Below are 15,940 nucleotides of genomic sequence, written 5' to 3'. Positions count from 1 at the left end.
ATGAACTGGTCTTAAAGCGTCTAGAGTAGTTTTCCTTCTTAACAGACGGATAACGGCTGCTGCTGCACTGCGTCACACTTTCAACATAAGAAACGTTCGACTTTAGATGCAAAACCCCATCATCAACGCAACATTTTTTTGCAAAATATTCAAACACAAATTCGTCAAATATAAGAGGAACATCGTAGTTTGGTTTAAAGAGAGCACTGCCTCTGCCACCGTCACCAGAGAGTCCAGCTTCATGCCGACCACGGAGCCGGCCCGCCTGATCAGTTTGTCCAGTCTGGACGTGTCCTTCTTGGATGTGCTGCCTCCCCAGCACACCACGGTGTAGAAGAGGACAATCACAGACTAGTAGAACATATATAGTTTGCTGCAGATGTTAAAGGACCACGGTCTCCTAAGGAAGTACATCCTACTGTGTACCTTCCCGTTCAGGTTGCTGGTGTGTTTTGACCAGATAAATAGATTCTGCAAGCATCGTTCAGGGAGTTAACATTGGATTACTGCTTATTTACTTTTCATAGGAGCACCATGGTCAGGGCCGCTATGACTTGAGGAGGGCCGGCCCTGGAAGCCTGAGGCGCCGACATCCTAAATTTCCACTGATTTTCTTTCTTTCTATGAAAACTGTTGATCTGGTTCTCAGGATCTGGAGCGGTTCTGTCCGGTTTGATCCAGAAATGATCCAAACTATGTTCTGACAGTTGAGAGAGGGAATAATGGTGACCAGATTTTATTCACTTTGATCTGTTATTGAGAGTGAATTAATTTAAAAAACTTTTATATAGAATCTGAATGAATAAAACATAATAATGTGGGACGGTCCATAACCTGTGGACTTTGGATGCTATAAAAGCTCCGCCTCTGGATTCACCTGGAGCAGCAGGTAAGTTCCGCTCCGATCCAGCTCACTCTGCAGGGACTGGTTCTATAGAACTATTGGCTCTGTTTCTAAAGCTCAATGATTCTAAAGCCTTAATTTATTTGAACCTTCAGATCAGATCCGGTCAGCGCCGGAACCTTCAAAATCAAACTAAACAGAATCTTTTTTCATACAGACTTCTCTTCATTTTGTTATTTTCTTATTTATCTCCATTAATCATGTTTAATACAGACTAACAGAGTAAACAATATGTTAATGAAACCACATTTTTGGTGCTTTTGTTTTGAAGAGTTAAACGGAAGTGCTAGCTTATTCAGCTATAGGCTCCGGCTTTAGCATACAGCTACTAACTGCTAAAGTATTCTTAGTAAATATTTAGTTTCTGTCTGTAGGCGTAGCTTTTAATGTTTTAATCATGATGATAAATCTTAAGTTTATTAATCTTTAGTTTATTGTGACGTTTAATTAAAGGTAAGTCTATTTTCTCTGTTTTCTTAAAGTCTGACCGAGTTTAGCTTCCATTAACCGTTAGCTAGTCACCTGGAAATGCTACCTGTACCTGTAGGATCATTATTTTAATAAACCCGTTAAGTGTTATTAAAGAATTGCTGCTTTAATCCATAGAAATGTTAGAAGGACGCCCCTCTCAAGATGGCGTATACGTCAAGTATTCCGCCATCTTGGAAGGGGAGATCTTATGCTGGTTAATGACAGGTTTCTCACAGCAAGAATAGCTCATAAAACATTTAAATAGTTTAGAGCTGAATGGATAATTTCAATGCATGAAATGATGTAAACAATGTTTATACAAAAGTCAATGAGAATATTGTTTCTATAAATGCTGAACCAGTAGATCAACAAACTAATAATGATCACATCTAGATAACGATTAGACCATTTCTGAAGCTGCATTTATGTGGCATCGTAATTATGGTAAATACCAAAACATGAAAATCCACTCATGTTGTAATTTCAACTGGAAAGCTGGAAGATCCGGTGATACCTGAGATGAGGTCCTGTATCACTGATTGGAGGTGTTTCAACATGGCGGAAAGCAGAGAAATGGTTCTGCTTTCTGTTTGTAGCTTAAACAATGCTGTGACACATATATATATATATATATATGTGTGTGTGTGTATTAAAAACATATCAACATTTTAACTTGTTGCTTTTGAAATGACCGTTGTTATAATTAGGAAAAAGCTTTCGACAGGGTTGATCCCTGTTTTCTGTTTTCTACACTGAGGGCTTTTGGTTTTGGTGATGGATTTATTTCTTTATTTATTGTATAATGAAGTTCCTATTTCTGGACAACTGGACTCTATTGGAATTGAACCCCTTTTACACAAACTGCGCTCTGCTTTAACTGGTGTTATTCTTCCAGGTATCCCAAATCATTCAGGTTTAGTGGTCTCTGCTTATGCTGATGATAGAAACATTTTTATTAGAAATCAGAAGAATGTAAACGGTCTGTAAAGGGCACAGTTTGGAGCTTTATGAAAAAGCCTCTTCAGCTAAAGTTAACTGGGATAAAAGCTGTGCATTAAAGGTTGGCCCATGGACTAATAATCTGCCCGTGTTACCAGGTAGTATTCATTGGGGCAATCAAGGTTTAACATTTTTGGGTGTTTTTTTAGGGACGGATCTTTTTTTGGAATAAAAATTGGGAGGGTGTCATGGAGAGAGTGTGCTGCCTCTGCTGCCTTACAGAGGAACTATAATTGTTTCTTTGTTCCAACTCTACTTTAGTCCTGATGATGAGCTTGACTAGAGGTGGAAACCTTCAGGAAGACATGAGTGCATCTGTGTTCAATGCAGAGAGCAGCTTTGCTATATTCGCTGTGATCAGTGGTAGGGTTCTAAGTCACGCCCATCATGGCGATTCGATTCAGTAGCAATTTCCTGACCCAACGATTTCATTATTTTCGATTCTCAAGAATACACCACGATACGATTCGATTAATTAGTTCATTTTTTTTTTTACCTCACAGGCTAGAAAATGTTTCAGATTTGAAATAAATCAATGAAAGCTGTAATATCGTTAATGGACTTTATTTGAGAAACTACAGCAAATAACAGAAGTAGAAAAGTTTTACTCCACCTATTCCTATTAAAACCTCATTCACTGAAAAATAATAACTCCCCTGCGTTATAGATCCTGAAAGGTCTTGCATTAATAAATACTGCAGAAAATCAGTGCAATGAGTTCAATGCAATACCTCAGCTCCAGACGCCCCCCCCCCCCCCCCCCCCCCCCCCCCACAGACGCTCCGCTGCTCCTCTCCCAGATTGTAGCTGACCGCAGACAGGAGGCCGGCTTGGTTTGTCTTTATGACCGAAATTGCTGAAAACAACTCGTGAAGTTTGACCCGCTAGAAGAGCGAGGTGCGCGGGAACGCTGGGACCCTTTTTCCACCTGGATCTCCGCTCTTTTTGGCCCTCATGTCCCTCCGTCGTCGGACTAAACTCGCCCCCACTTCCTCGCCGCCTCGGCCGTATCTAGACCCACAGCGTGTAGAACAGACCATGCTTCAATATTAAGCATAAATCAAAAAAGTCTGCGTCAAGCTCACTGCAACACACTGCTGTAAGAGTATAACCAGGAAGAGAGGTAGGAGGGCAAAATAGGTTTAGCGCCACCGCAGCACGGGAGGAGAATTACGCCCAGGAGCAAATGGATAAAAATAGACCGGAGGAAAGAAAAACATGAATCGATTCTCTTGCGGACGTATCGATGCATCGGATCGTCGGCTGTTGGATCAATACATCAATACAAAATTGTTATTTACACCCCTAATCAGCGGGTAGAAAGTAGTTAGAATCTATGTTGAAGTGAGAAAGTCCTCCTGAAAACATGGTCTGTGCAGTCAGTTCATCCAGATTACCATCCTGCCTTCAAAGATTATTTCTCTGTGGGAGCCGCTCAGACCCCCACATACCGGCGCTGCGCTGTCACTGGGAATCCCCAGCAGCAGCTGCCTCAGGCCCGCTCGCCTCTCCAGGGTTTTCCCCTCCTGTTGGTGGCGGCTGGAAGTAGATGTTAGCGTTTTTCAGGTCTGTGCTACAAACTGCAGGCAGCAGGATAATAAAAGCCAACATATTCTGCCGGCAGGTTTCTACATTTGAAGTTAATTTAGGCGTTAATAAACTGTTTCAGAGGAGTGATCATAGCGCTCTGCATCAGCAGTGCTGCGTCTGACTCCCTGCCAGCTCCCAGATCAGCTTCTCTGATTGGTTGATGTGGCGCATCCAGCAGCTGCTGCGTTTGCAGCATGTCGCGTGTGTCGGATGCTCAGGAGCTCACGACACGATGTAAACCAGCTGCTTCTGCTGCTTTAGGTGTGAACGTAGCATTAGAGCCCGTGTTGCCAGACGAGGCTGATGTAGTCCTCTGTGCTCCCAGGTAGACCTCCTGGACCATGTCTCAGCATTTCCACCTGAACACTCCTCTGCTGGAGAGCGTCAGCATGTCGAAGCGGGTGGGGACCACCGTCTATTTGAAGATGGAGAACTGCCAGCCCTCTGGATCCTTCAAGATCAGGGGGATAGGACACCTGTGCCAGCAGGTGGGGCTGCTGAACATCTGTCCTGGACCTCCTCCCCCATGTAAGATGTTTACTGACTGATGTGTTCTCTCAGCTTGCAGGACAGAGCAGAGGAATCGTTTGTTCTTCAGGTAACATCTGGATCAGGAACCAGCCTGGGGTTGTCCTGCTCTGGTACTGATGGGCTGTTTTCTCCAGGAGGGAATGCTGGTATGGCTGCAGCCTATGTGGCCAGAAGAATGGGGCTTCCAGCCACTGTGGTGGTTCCCTCCTCCACCCCTCAGCTGGTGGTCCAGAGGCTCCAGGACCAAGGAGCTGCTGTCAGGATTGTAGGGAAGGTAAGACCTGCTTTTCTTAGAAGGCAGCTAGACCCCCTCTACCGCCATACTGCACAGCCTCAGGCTCCGTCCTCTGCAGAGAAGTTCCAAGGAGCATGCTGAGAGCATCCTAAAGCCAGAGAGGAACCCTGCCTGACTCATAGCCTGGCCAGAAGTTCTCCTCCTCAGTTTCCAGCTTCCATCAATGCTGGTCCCCATCAACCAGGACAACCAAGAAAGACCTCCAGGCAACAGCAGCTGCTGCTGGAAGCTACATATCCTGTAAAATGCTGAACCTGGACGCTTTGTTCTCAGCCTCCCTCTGAAGATCAGAATGTCTGTCAGATACTCCTGTCGCTCCTGATAATCCTTCGTTTGGCTTTTTTCCTTGGCTCTACTTCATTCAGAATAGTCAGGATATCATCCTGAGCTATCTCTATAGTTCTGCTGCTATAGGCTTAAACTGCTGGAGGACATAGGGACCCCTTTTTCATCATTCTGCTTCATTCTATCTCTATTCTCCCACTCTGCAGAATCTGTTAGTTCAATCTCTAACGTTCTGCTCTCTCTGCTTTTTCTCATAGTAGCTTCATCTGGTCTGTTCCTGTTTGGCTGTGACTCCATCCTGGAGAGAAATATCAGCTGTGCTGCTGCCATCAACACCTTTGTTTCTAGATGTTGGAGCTTGGCCTGTTTTCCAGTGTAGTCCTGTTTCTCTGACTGTGACTAACTGGATGTGCTCTCTTCATCCTCTGACATGGGAGCTGGCTCGGAGCTCGTCTGCCTGGCTGTGTGTTTCCTGGACGGGGCCGCCTGTGGAGCTGGTTGACAGTTGCCTTTTGTATCTATGCTTCTTTTTCTATGTCTGCTTCTGTCTCCTTGAACCCCAGTGGGCCTCAGCAGATGGCCGCTCACACTGAGCCTGGTTCTGCTGGAGGTTTCTTCCTGTTCAAAGGGAGTTTTTCCTCTCCACTGTCGCTACAAGCATGCTTAGTGTGAGGGATTGCTGAAGAGTCAATGAGTCGATGCAATCAGCTGGTTTTCCTTAGATAGAAAACTTTAAAATAATCTGACTGGATGATCTGGTTGATCTGGATCTATAAAGTGACCTGAACCGGTTCAGACTGGTTCCAGGTGATCAGACCAACAGACTACCCTGTGGTAGAAGGTGGTGTTTCATGTGGACCTTCTCCATCCACCACCTAGATGGGGTCAGGGAGGTACTGCCTCCTCCTGGTTGGAGTTGATGATGGAGCTCCGTAGGGTTGGATGATTCCAGCTGCTTGGAGGCCAAACAGAGAGAGATGTTTATGGATCAGACTTCTGGAGAAACTTTGCTGTTATTGTTGACCTCCAGGTCTGGGACGACGCTAATGCAGAAGCTCTGAGACTGGCAGAGACAGAAGGCCTGACCTTGGTTCCTCCGTTTGATCACCCTCTGCTGTGGTAGGAGCTCCTCTGTTCAGAGGATCATCATGTTTGCAGCCTGTGAGGAGCAGAACATCCCAGGATTTCTCTGAATCTTCCAGGCAGGGCCACGCCTCCTTGGTGGCCGAGGCTGCAGCCGCTCTGGGCCCCGACAGGAAGCCCGGCGCCATCCTGCTCTCCGTGGGAGGGGGGGGACTCCTCTGTGGCGTCGTCCACGGTCTGAGGGACGTTGGCTGGATGGATGTGCCCATCATCGCCATGGAAACAGTGGGAGCCGACTGTTTCAACACTGCAATAAAGGCGGGGAAGGTGGTGACGTTGGAGGACATCACCAGGTTGGTGCTTTAGGGTTTCTGAAGTTCCGGTCCAGAGGAGGTCGGGTTTCCTGCTCAAACAGAGAACACATGTTCTGGTTCCGGTTCTGATTCCTACCAGAAGGTTCTGCTAGAACAAACCAGAACCAAGTCTTCAGTGGGTTGATCCACCCGCCTTCATTGACCAGGAGGGACTCCCAGAGTTCTAGATGTAGAACAGAATAGAATTCAACTCTATTGTAATTAGAAAGCAACAAAATTCCCTCTCTGCATTTAACCCATCCCCTTAGAGAGCAATGGGGTGGCAGTCTGTGGCTCTGGATTCATAGCTCTATGCTCTAACCACTTGGCTGCCGCTCCTCCTGTTTTTCTAGACAAACGTTCAGGTTTTAGGAATCAGAGGAAATCCTCTGGAAAGCTTCCTCCTCAGGGAACTTCTGTAGTTCTGCAGAACCCCCCAGGACCCCCCCGAGTTCAGCAGCCTGCATAGCCGACTGGCAGTTTCAGGATAAACCAGGTCCTGATGGACGGTTGCTGATGAAGATCTGATCTCTGGTCAGATTCATGTGGATCAGATGAGGGGAAGGTTCTGATTGGCTGCAGATAAGGATTAAAATGCCCAACAATCAATCTTTTAATTCTGTTTTTCATTCATTGATTAGAAATAAATATTTAAGCAGCTTTGAAACCAGCTGAAGCGAAAGACACTAAGTGTTTGTATTTTATTTATTTAGCGTTTTTATCCAAAGTGACTTATAAAGCAGGCGTTAGCATGAAGCGGGGGTTCAGACCCAGGGCCTCCTCCACTAAAAGCTAGCCGCACTTTACATGAGAAACACTTAATATTTCAGGGTTTCTGAGTCTGAATGCTCCAGTAAGGGATTGATGATGATGTCATTCATGACTATCCTGACCGATGCGTCCGCAGTGAAGCCAAGTGTCTGGGAGCGAAGACGGTCTGCCAGGCGGCCTTCGACTTCAGCCAGAGCGGCGAGCTGAACATCATCTCAGACCTGGTGAGCGACCAGGAGGCGCTGAAGGCCGTCTGCACCTTCCTGGGTGGGTGACCTCCTCCTGCAGACGTCTGCCGTGCCCCCCCCCCCGCTCTGAAACACGCTCTGCTGCTTGTCTTGCAGATGAGGAGCGCGTTCTGGTGGAGATGGCATGTGGAGCAGCGTTGGCGGCCGTCTACAGTGGACTGATAGCCAGACTGCAGAACCAAGGCAGATAATCCTTCCTCCTGTTTGGATCAAACTGTTGGTCCTGAAGGGCCTGAATACTTTCTGCTCATTACAGCCATTATTTAATGAAACCTCTTCAGACGTTGATTCCTGCTGCAGGAAGGTGTAGATCTAGAGCAGCCGGAGCTTTGGCCACATCTGAGACTCTTGTCTGTGTTTCAGGTGGTCTGCCGACTCCCCTGGGCCCCCTGCTGGTGGTGGTGTGCGGCGGCAGCGGCATCAACATGGAGCAGCTGGACAGCCTGAGGCAGAAGCTGCTGAGCTGAACCAGTGGATACTGGGACCAGTTCAAAGCTGGAAACTAGAAGCTCTGAATGACGGTGTGATTTACTTTAGCTGGGAGTTTAATGGAGGCCGTGGAGACGCTTGATGATGATGATGTTGATGATGATGATGTTGATGATGATGATGATGATGATGATGATGATGATGATGATGATGATGAGATGGACCTGGCCAAACCTGAAATCTCTGCCTTGGATCAGAACCTTCTTCCTGCTTCATGTGATTAAGACCTGAATTAAAGCAAAGTAGAAATAAAGAATGAGAAGAGTCTGGGCTGGATGAGCTTCGCTGGTGAACTTTGACCCCTCAGGATCAGATGCTTCTGTAGCTGCACCGAGCATCGTCATCATCAGCACATGGACTCTGTAGAAGATGAAGATAGTTGAGAATCTGAGCTCAATTTCTCCTTCTGTGGATGTTTGAGTGTATCGCCATGGAAACAGTGTAGAAAATTGTGCTTAAGGGGCCGAATGTGTTTCTGTTGGGGCTGATAAACATGGAGGCTCAGAGCGAAGCTTAGAGCCGCAGCAGAATCAACAGAATCAACTAATCAACTTAATAAAGAAAATTAGACGTATCATCAAAAAATTTGTTCTTTATTATTTGTTTCTGTGCAGATCTGAAAACTTCTAGATTTATTAAAGATTCTATGACCTGGTTTTATTTCCACTCATCTTGCCATCATCGTCTGATGACCTCAAGGGACACAACGATCCTTCAGGTCCACGTTCACAGACCTACAGTCTCCACCTTTATTGGAGAGTCTTTATGAGACCGGCCGACTTTACCAGACTGCCTTCATTGGACCCAGAGTCTTCATCGCAACTTCTTTATCAGACCTTCTTTATCAGATCTTCTTCATCGAACCGTTTTCATCAGACCTTCATTTGACCATCCTCATCAGACCGTTTTTAGTAGACCGTTTTCATCGGACCCACAATCTTTAGCAGACCGTCTTCATCGGAACGCCTTTATTGGACCGCCTTTGTTGGACCTCCTTTATAGGACGGTCTTCGTTGGACTGTCTTCAATGGAACAACTTTACTGGACCGTCTTCATAGGATTGTCTTTATCGGACTGTCTTCATCTGACGATCTTTATCGGCCCATCTTCTTCGGACAGACTTTACTGGACCGTCTTCATTGGACCGTCTTTAGCGGACCGTGTTCATTGGACCACCTTTATCGGACCTTCCTCTTTGGACTGTCTTCATTGGAACGGCTTTACTGGACCGTCTTCATCTGACCTTCTTTATCGGACAGTCTTTACGGGACCGTCTTCATCGGACAGTCTTAGTCGGACCGTCTTCTTTGGACAGACTTTACTTGACTGTCTTCTTCGGACAGACTTTACTGGATCGTCTTCATTGGACCGTCTTTATCGGACCGTCTTCTTCGGACAGACTTTACTGGACCGTCTTCATCGGACCGTCCTTATCGGATCTTTTTCTTCGGACAGACTTTACTGGACCGTCTTCATCGGACTGTCTTCTTCGGACAGACTTTACTGGACCGTCTGCATTGGACCGTCTTCACCGGACCGTCTTCATCTGACCGTCTTCATCGGGCCGACTTTACTGGACCGTCTTCATCGGACCGTCTTCATTGGACCACCTTTATCGGTCAAGGGATGGTTTCTTAAGCAGAGGTTTAATTCCAGCAACCTTAAAAGCCTTTGGTACATATCCCTGTAACAGAGATAGATTAATCACATCTAAAATGGAGGAGGAGATCAAAGGGAATACCTCCTTAAATAACCAGGTTGGAACTGGATCTAACATCCAAGTTGAAGGCTTAGATGAAGACAATAATTATGCTAACTCAGAAAGTTCAACTGGATCAAAGCAGTCTAAACCCGGTTCAGATTCCATGACTACCTCAGATGCTGCCCCACCCTCCAGAGACAAACCAATCGCGGATAGAGGAGTGCTAATGATCTGATTTTTAATAAGATCAATCTTATTTATAAAGAATCCCATAAAATCATTCCTGCCAGGAGCAGGTGGATGTTGGGATCCTGAGGCTTGCCCACCAGTGGGCGCCGAGGATCCCTTCCTGGGGATTTTTCTGTTACTGTTTGGGATCTGGGGTTTGTTTTCTGTCTACGTTTCTCCACCAGAGGGCGTACTGGATCTCCTGAGGCTGGAGCTGACTTCACCAGCTGTTCTCCATCTGCTCATCAGGAGACCAGTATTTAAGTGGGCTGAGGACCACACTCCTGTGCCAGAGTGTTAGTTAGTCACGGTATAGCAAACCCTGAGCCAACCAGCCTGTCTGATTCTATTACTCCCCTGAAACCAGAACCTGAACTTAACCAGTTTTTGTCTTCTCCACTTCTTAGGAAGAAATCTGACTGAACCCTACCCTGGAGAACCAAGCCTCTGCCCTCAGCCTGACGTCCGCCTCTGAACCCTCCTGGTTCCCTCCTGCTACCAACTCAGCTCAAGCCTCAGCCTTCAGCCTGCCGTCTGTCTCTAACCCTCCTGGTTCCCCCCTTCGGCCTGCTCACGTAAAGCCTCAGCCTTCAGCCTGCCGTCTGCAACTGAACCCACATCTGGAGATCATCAAGCCTCAGCCAAGCCCAACCTCCTTCAAGCACTCAGTCTGTCGCCAACCTCTGGACCCTCCTTGGATTATTCCCCCTCGGCTGCTCTGCTCATCTCCAGGTCAGCAATCCAGCCGAGACCAGCCCTGGACCTGAATACATCCTGACCTGCTTTGTTCTACCATAAATAAAATACTGAACTTTTTCCCTGCCTCCTGAGTGTGTTCTGCATATGGGCTAGAATCTTCACCCATCATGACAGTGGAATGGACGGTTCAACAGAGCTATGGCTCTGGGTGAGTTTGGCAACTGTATTAAAAAGAAATCTAGGATTATTCTTATTCTCCTCTATTAATGAGGAGAAGTATGCTGCTCTTGCTTTACAAAGGGTCCTCTTATACAGCAGTAAACTATTTTTCCAGACTAGGAAGGACTCCCGCAGGCCTGTGGAGCGATATTTTCTCTCCAGTTTCCTAGCATTTTGCTTCAAAGTACGCAGCTCTGCATTAAACCAAGGAGCAAGCTTTCTATTTTTAATGGTTTTCATTTTCAAAGGAGCTGCGTTGTCTAAGGCAGTACGCAGAGAACTAGCAACCCCATCAACAAAATCATCAACCTGTGAAGGGGAATAAGCTAAGCTTTTGCACTCTGCAGCACTGCTTCATAAATCCAGAGCTATATCATCATCACAGACATCTCAGCCTCTCCCCATTTTAAGCTGCTTTTATACTCTCTTTATCGCACTCTGTAGATGCACGTGCATGACTGGATGTTCTGTCGAAATCTTACTGAAATGTGTGCTGGCCAAGGCCAGAGTTGGCTCTGACACTCAAACAGGAAAAAGATGTTTCCTGTTTTTGCCAATATCTCTTGGCTTATAACCTGAGTATGTGCAAATCAGCAATTAGGATTCTTGTTTTTGTTGAGATCCGTCCGTGACCTCCAGCATGTATTACTAATTATGGAAACAGAAGAGGCCTTTTTACTAAGCACCAAACAAGGCTATATACCAACAGTACAATTGCTTCTGCAAACTCAAACCTACTGAGCATCTTTGGAGGGAGCTGAAACAGCCGCCTGAGACTCCTGGATGAGGAGTGGAGCAGAGGTCTGACTGACAGAGCAGCTGTTCCCAAACTATTAGCAACCAACCAAAGCTCCCGTCGTCATGGCTCCCATTATAGATTGGCCCACCTAGAACTGGACTGGAATACAGTTAAAGCATCAGCAAAGGGATCATGAGGATTTTCAAGACTCAGATCAGTCAAGAGATCACATCTACCTCACATATAACTCACACCTACCTCACATCTACCTTACGTCTACCTCACACCTACCTCATATCTTCTTCACACCTATCTCACATCTACCTCACACCTACCTCACATCTACCTCACACTTACGTCACATCTACCTCACACCTACCTCACAGCTAACTCACACCTACCTCACATCTACCTCACATCTACCTCAGGTCTACCTCACACCTACCTCACAGCTAACTCACACCTACCTCACACCTACCTCACACCTACCTCAGGTCTACCTCACACCTACCTCACAGCTAACTCACACCTACCTCACACCTACCTCACATCTACCTCAGGTCTACCTCACACCTACCTCACAGCTAACTCACACCTACCTCACACCTACCTCACACCTACCTCAGGTCTACCTCACACCTACCTCACAGCTAACTCACACCTACCTCACACCTACCTCACATCTACCTCACACCTACCTCACACCTACCTCAGGTCTACCTCACACTTAACTCACATCTACCTCACATCTACCTCACACCTACCTCACACCTACCTCAGGTCTACCTCACACCTACCTCACACCTACCTCAGGTCTACCTCACACTTAACTCACATCTACCTCACATCTAACTCACTCCTACCGCAGGTCTACCTCACACCTACCTCGATCTACCTCACACCTACCTCACACCTACCTCAGGTCTACCTCACACTTAACTCACATCTACCTCACATCTAACTCACACCTACCGCAGGTCTACCTCACACCTACCTCACATCTACCTCACATCTACCTCACACCTACCTCACATCTACCTCACACTTACCTCACATCTACCTCACACCTACCTCAGGTCTACCTCACACCTACCTCACATCTACCTCACACCTACCTCAGGTCTACCTCACACCTACCTCACATCTACCTCACACCTACCTCAGGTCTACCTCACACCTACCTCACATCTACCTCACACCTACCTCAGGTCTACCTCACATCTACCTCACATCTAACTCACACCTACCGCAGGTCTACCTCACACCTACCTCACATCTACCTCACATCTACCTCACACCTACCTCAGGTCTACCTCACACCTACCTCACATCTACCTCACACCTACCTCAGGTCTACCTCACACCTACCTCACATCTACCTCACACCTACCTCAGGTCTACCTCACACCTACCTCACACTTACCTCACATCTACCTCACACCTACCTCAGGTCTACCTCACACCTACCTCACATCTACCTCACACCTACCTCACATCTACCTCACACCTACCTCACAGCTAACTCACACCTACCGCAGGTCTACCTCACATCTACCTCACATCTACCTCACACTTACCTCACATCTACCTCACACCTACCTCACATCTACCTCACACCTACCTCAGGTCTACCTCACACCTACCTCACATCTACCTCACAGCTAACTCACACCTACCGCAGGTCTACCTCACACCTACCTCACATCTACCTCACACCTACCTAAGGTCTACCTCACACATACCTCACATTTACCTCACATCTACCTCACACCTACCTCAGGTCTACCTCACACCTACCTCAGGTCTACCTCACACCTACCTCACACCTACCTCACATCTACCTCACACCTACCTCAGGTCTACCTCACACCTACCTCAGGTCTACCTCACACCTACCTCACACCTACCTCACATCTACCTCACACCTACCTCACAGCTAACTCACACCTACCGCAGGTCTACCTCACATCTACCTCACACCTATCTCACATCTACCTCACACTTACCTCACATCTACCTCACACCTACCTCACATCTACCTCACACCTACCTCAGGTCTACCTCACACCTACCTCACATCTACCTCACAGCTAACTCACACCTACCGCAGGTCTACCTCACACCTACCTCACATCTACCTCACACCTACCTCAGGTCTACCTCACACCTACCTCACATTTACCTCACATCTACCTCACACCTACCTCAGGTCTACCTCACACCTACCTCAGGTCTACCTCACACCTACCTCACACCTACCTCACATCTACCTCACACCTACCTCAGGTCTACCTCACACCTACCTCAGGTCTACCTCACACCTACCTCACATCTACCTCACACCTACCTCAGGTCTACCTCACACCTACCTCACAGCTTCCGAGCAGCAGCAGCCATGATGTGCCTCAGTGTCCAGCACCACAGACAGTGCTGTCTGTTTAAAGCCGTAGACCATTTGCATGCTACAACTCAGAAGGATATCTTCCTCTATAAAGCATCTTAAAATGAAGCATAGAAAATTACTTCTTATTAAATATATTTACTGGTTAACAAAATCGTATTTATTTACTAAAGTTAGTTTGTATTTTTTTTTTTTTACGTCTTCATTAAGTGAGGAATAAATGGAACATGTAATCATCGGACCTCCATCCTTCGTCTTTAACATCCCTGGTGGTTCCAGTATCCCGTTTTGGGAATCCCTGTCTTACAGGATTCATGGCAGTGATTGACTCTAAAGGCCGGACAACTAAATATTAGGTTAAAGAAAGTATAATTTCAGTCAGGGCCTGTTTGTGACATTATCTTCTTATTCTCTTAAAAGACTTGTTGAAAATCTGACTTTTATCTGTTCTTTTTCAACTAATTTTGATAGATTATTACTTTAGTCAGATTCAGTATTTCTGTGACCATTGTGGATTCTTCTGTCATTAAACAGAATTTGGGGATCAACCAGGTAGAACTGAGTTTTCTAATTTCTCTCCTCCTCATGTTTTGAAGGAAGTGCCACACTAGTGTTTAAAACTAAATGTGGGGTTTTTATGTTTTAGGAACAGAAAGCGTTTTTCACACCGAGTCAGAAGGCCTCTAATTTCCCGCTCATGGATTCTGGAGCTCTGCTGTCCATGGACTCCTCAGCCCTGCGCTTCATGACCAGCTGTAGCTTCATCTCTTGTTACCTTGGGAACAGAGACAGCTGATCATTTGGCGTCTGGAACTGGACCGATGTGTGATGCTGCCTGTTTGGGTATTTTATGTTTCTTTTGCTGCCGTCTTTGCCAGCTCACTGGAAAAGATCTTTAAATCTAACTCATTAATTTCCCTACATGCTGCCCTGTCCTCTCTGAGCGGATGGGTTCCTTCCTCCTCTGGATCAGCTGGGAGACGGAGCAGCTGGTGGATGAAGCCACCTGTTTCTATGGCAACAGGAAGGCAGGGAGGCGAGTGGCAGCTATTAATAGGAGGAAGTCAGCAGGAGCGGATGGAGAAGACGGTGTTTACCTGCACGCATTGTTATCACCATGGTGATAACAGGTTGTTAGAAAATGAAAATCCCAAAATGAGTTTAGGTTTTTAGCAGCAGAGAAGCAGCAGGATGAGGAGAGAAGAAGCTCAGCAGCCATTTTATTTCAAGCCAAGAAATGACAAAAGGATGCAGGAAAATAAAAGGCAGTTGGCAGTTTAATCACCTTAATGTTTTTTTTTTTGTCTCCATTTTAATGTTTTTGTTTTCTTAATGTTTTCATAATTTTAATGAAGATGAGATCTGAAGTCACTAATAAATGTTTTCTTTCTAAAATAACATTTCTGATCTATATTAAAATATTTAGCTGCTCTAATCTTTGGCTCTGAGTCACATGTTTAATAAAGTTATTGTTATAAAATGAAGTTAATATCAATACATTTTTGTGATTGTATTAATTGTGATTGTATAAATCATTGACTGTTTTAAATGAATTAAGATGAACCTTAATTGTTTCTGGTGATAAAATCATCTTTCTGCGGATTAAAAGTGTTCATCAAATAAAATCAGAGAATCTTAAACCGGACCGTACCATCAGCCGCCCCCCCGCCCCGGCCACAGTGGACCGCTCCATCCCTTCTGTTCCGCCCTCTGGATGAAGCCAAACAGACCATGATGGCGATGGATGGTAAGTAGGTCTCTGCTCTCCGCTTTCATTGGGTCCATTTGGAAGCGGTTCTGGTTCCAGTGGAACCTGGAGGCTTAGAGCCTTATTGTCCAGGACGCTGACACGTGGTTCCGGTTCCGGTCAGAGGATCTGTCCTGGTTGTGAAATGCGCTGATTTTCCGTCCGGGCTGTTAGTAACGGTGGTGC

General features: G+C 46.3%; 1 protein-coding gene across 3 annotated transcripts; it reads left to right on the top strand.

Moving 5' to 3' along the window:
• The first annotated feature begins 421 nt into the window (after positions 1–421).
• sdsl (serine dehydratase-like) lies at positions 422–8,544 on the top strand. Of its 3 annotated transcripts, none has more exons than XM_038276162.1 (9): positions 422–889; positions 4,290–4,452; positions 4,526–4,562; positions 4,630–4,769; positions 6,106–6,194; positions 6,278–6,511; positions 7,419–7,549; positions 7,627–7,713; positions 7,894–8,544. In XM_038276162.1, the coding sequence occupies exons 2-9, from the start codon at positions 4,306–4,308 to the stop codon at positions 7,995–7,997; spliced, it is 969 nt and encodes a 322-aa protein (XP_038132090.1). In that variant the 5' UTR covers positions 422–889; positions 4,290–4,305; the 3' UTR covers positions 7,998–8,544. The 3 variants fall into 3 exon arrangements, with proteins under 3 accessions (XP_038132090.1, XP_038132091.1, XP_038132088.1); XM_038276163.1 differs by lacking the exon at positions 422–889 and adding an exon at positions 1,192–1,357 and having other exon boundaries at positions 7,419–7,506; XM_038276160.1 differs by lacking the exon at positions 422–889 and adding an exon at positions 1,194–1,357.
• The last annotated feature ends 7,396 nt before the right edge of the window (positions 8,545–15,940 follow it).

Source organism: Cyprinodon tularosa, unplaced genomic scaffold (genome assembly GCF_016077235.1).
Source record: "Cyprinodon tularosa strain WSP-4 unplaced genomic scaffold, ASM1607723v1 ctg1222, whole genome shotgun sequence".
Classification (NCBI taxonomy): Eukaryota; Metazoa; Chordata; class Actinopteri; order Cyprinodontiformes; family Cyprinodontidae; genus Cyprinodon; species Cyprinodon tularosa.
The sequence above is the reverse complement of the archived record's forward strand: the minus strand, read 5'-3'. Positions and strand labels throughout refer to the sequence as shown.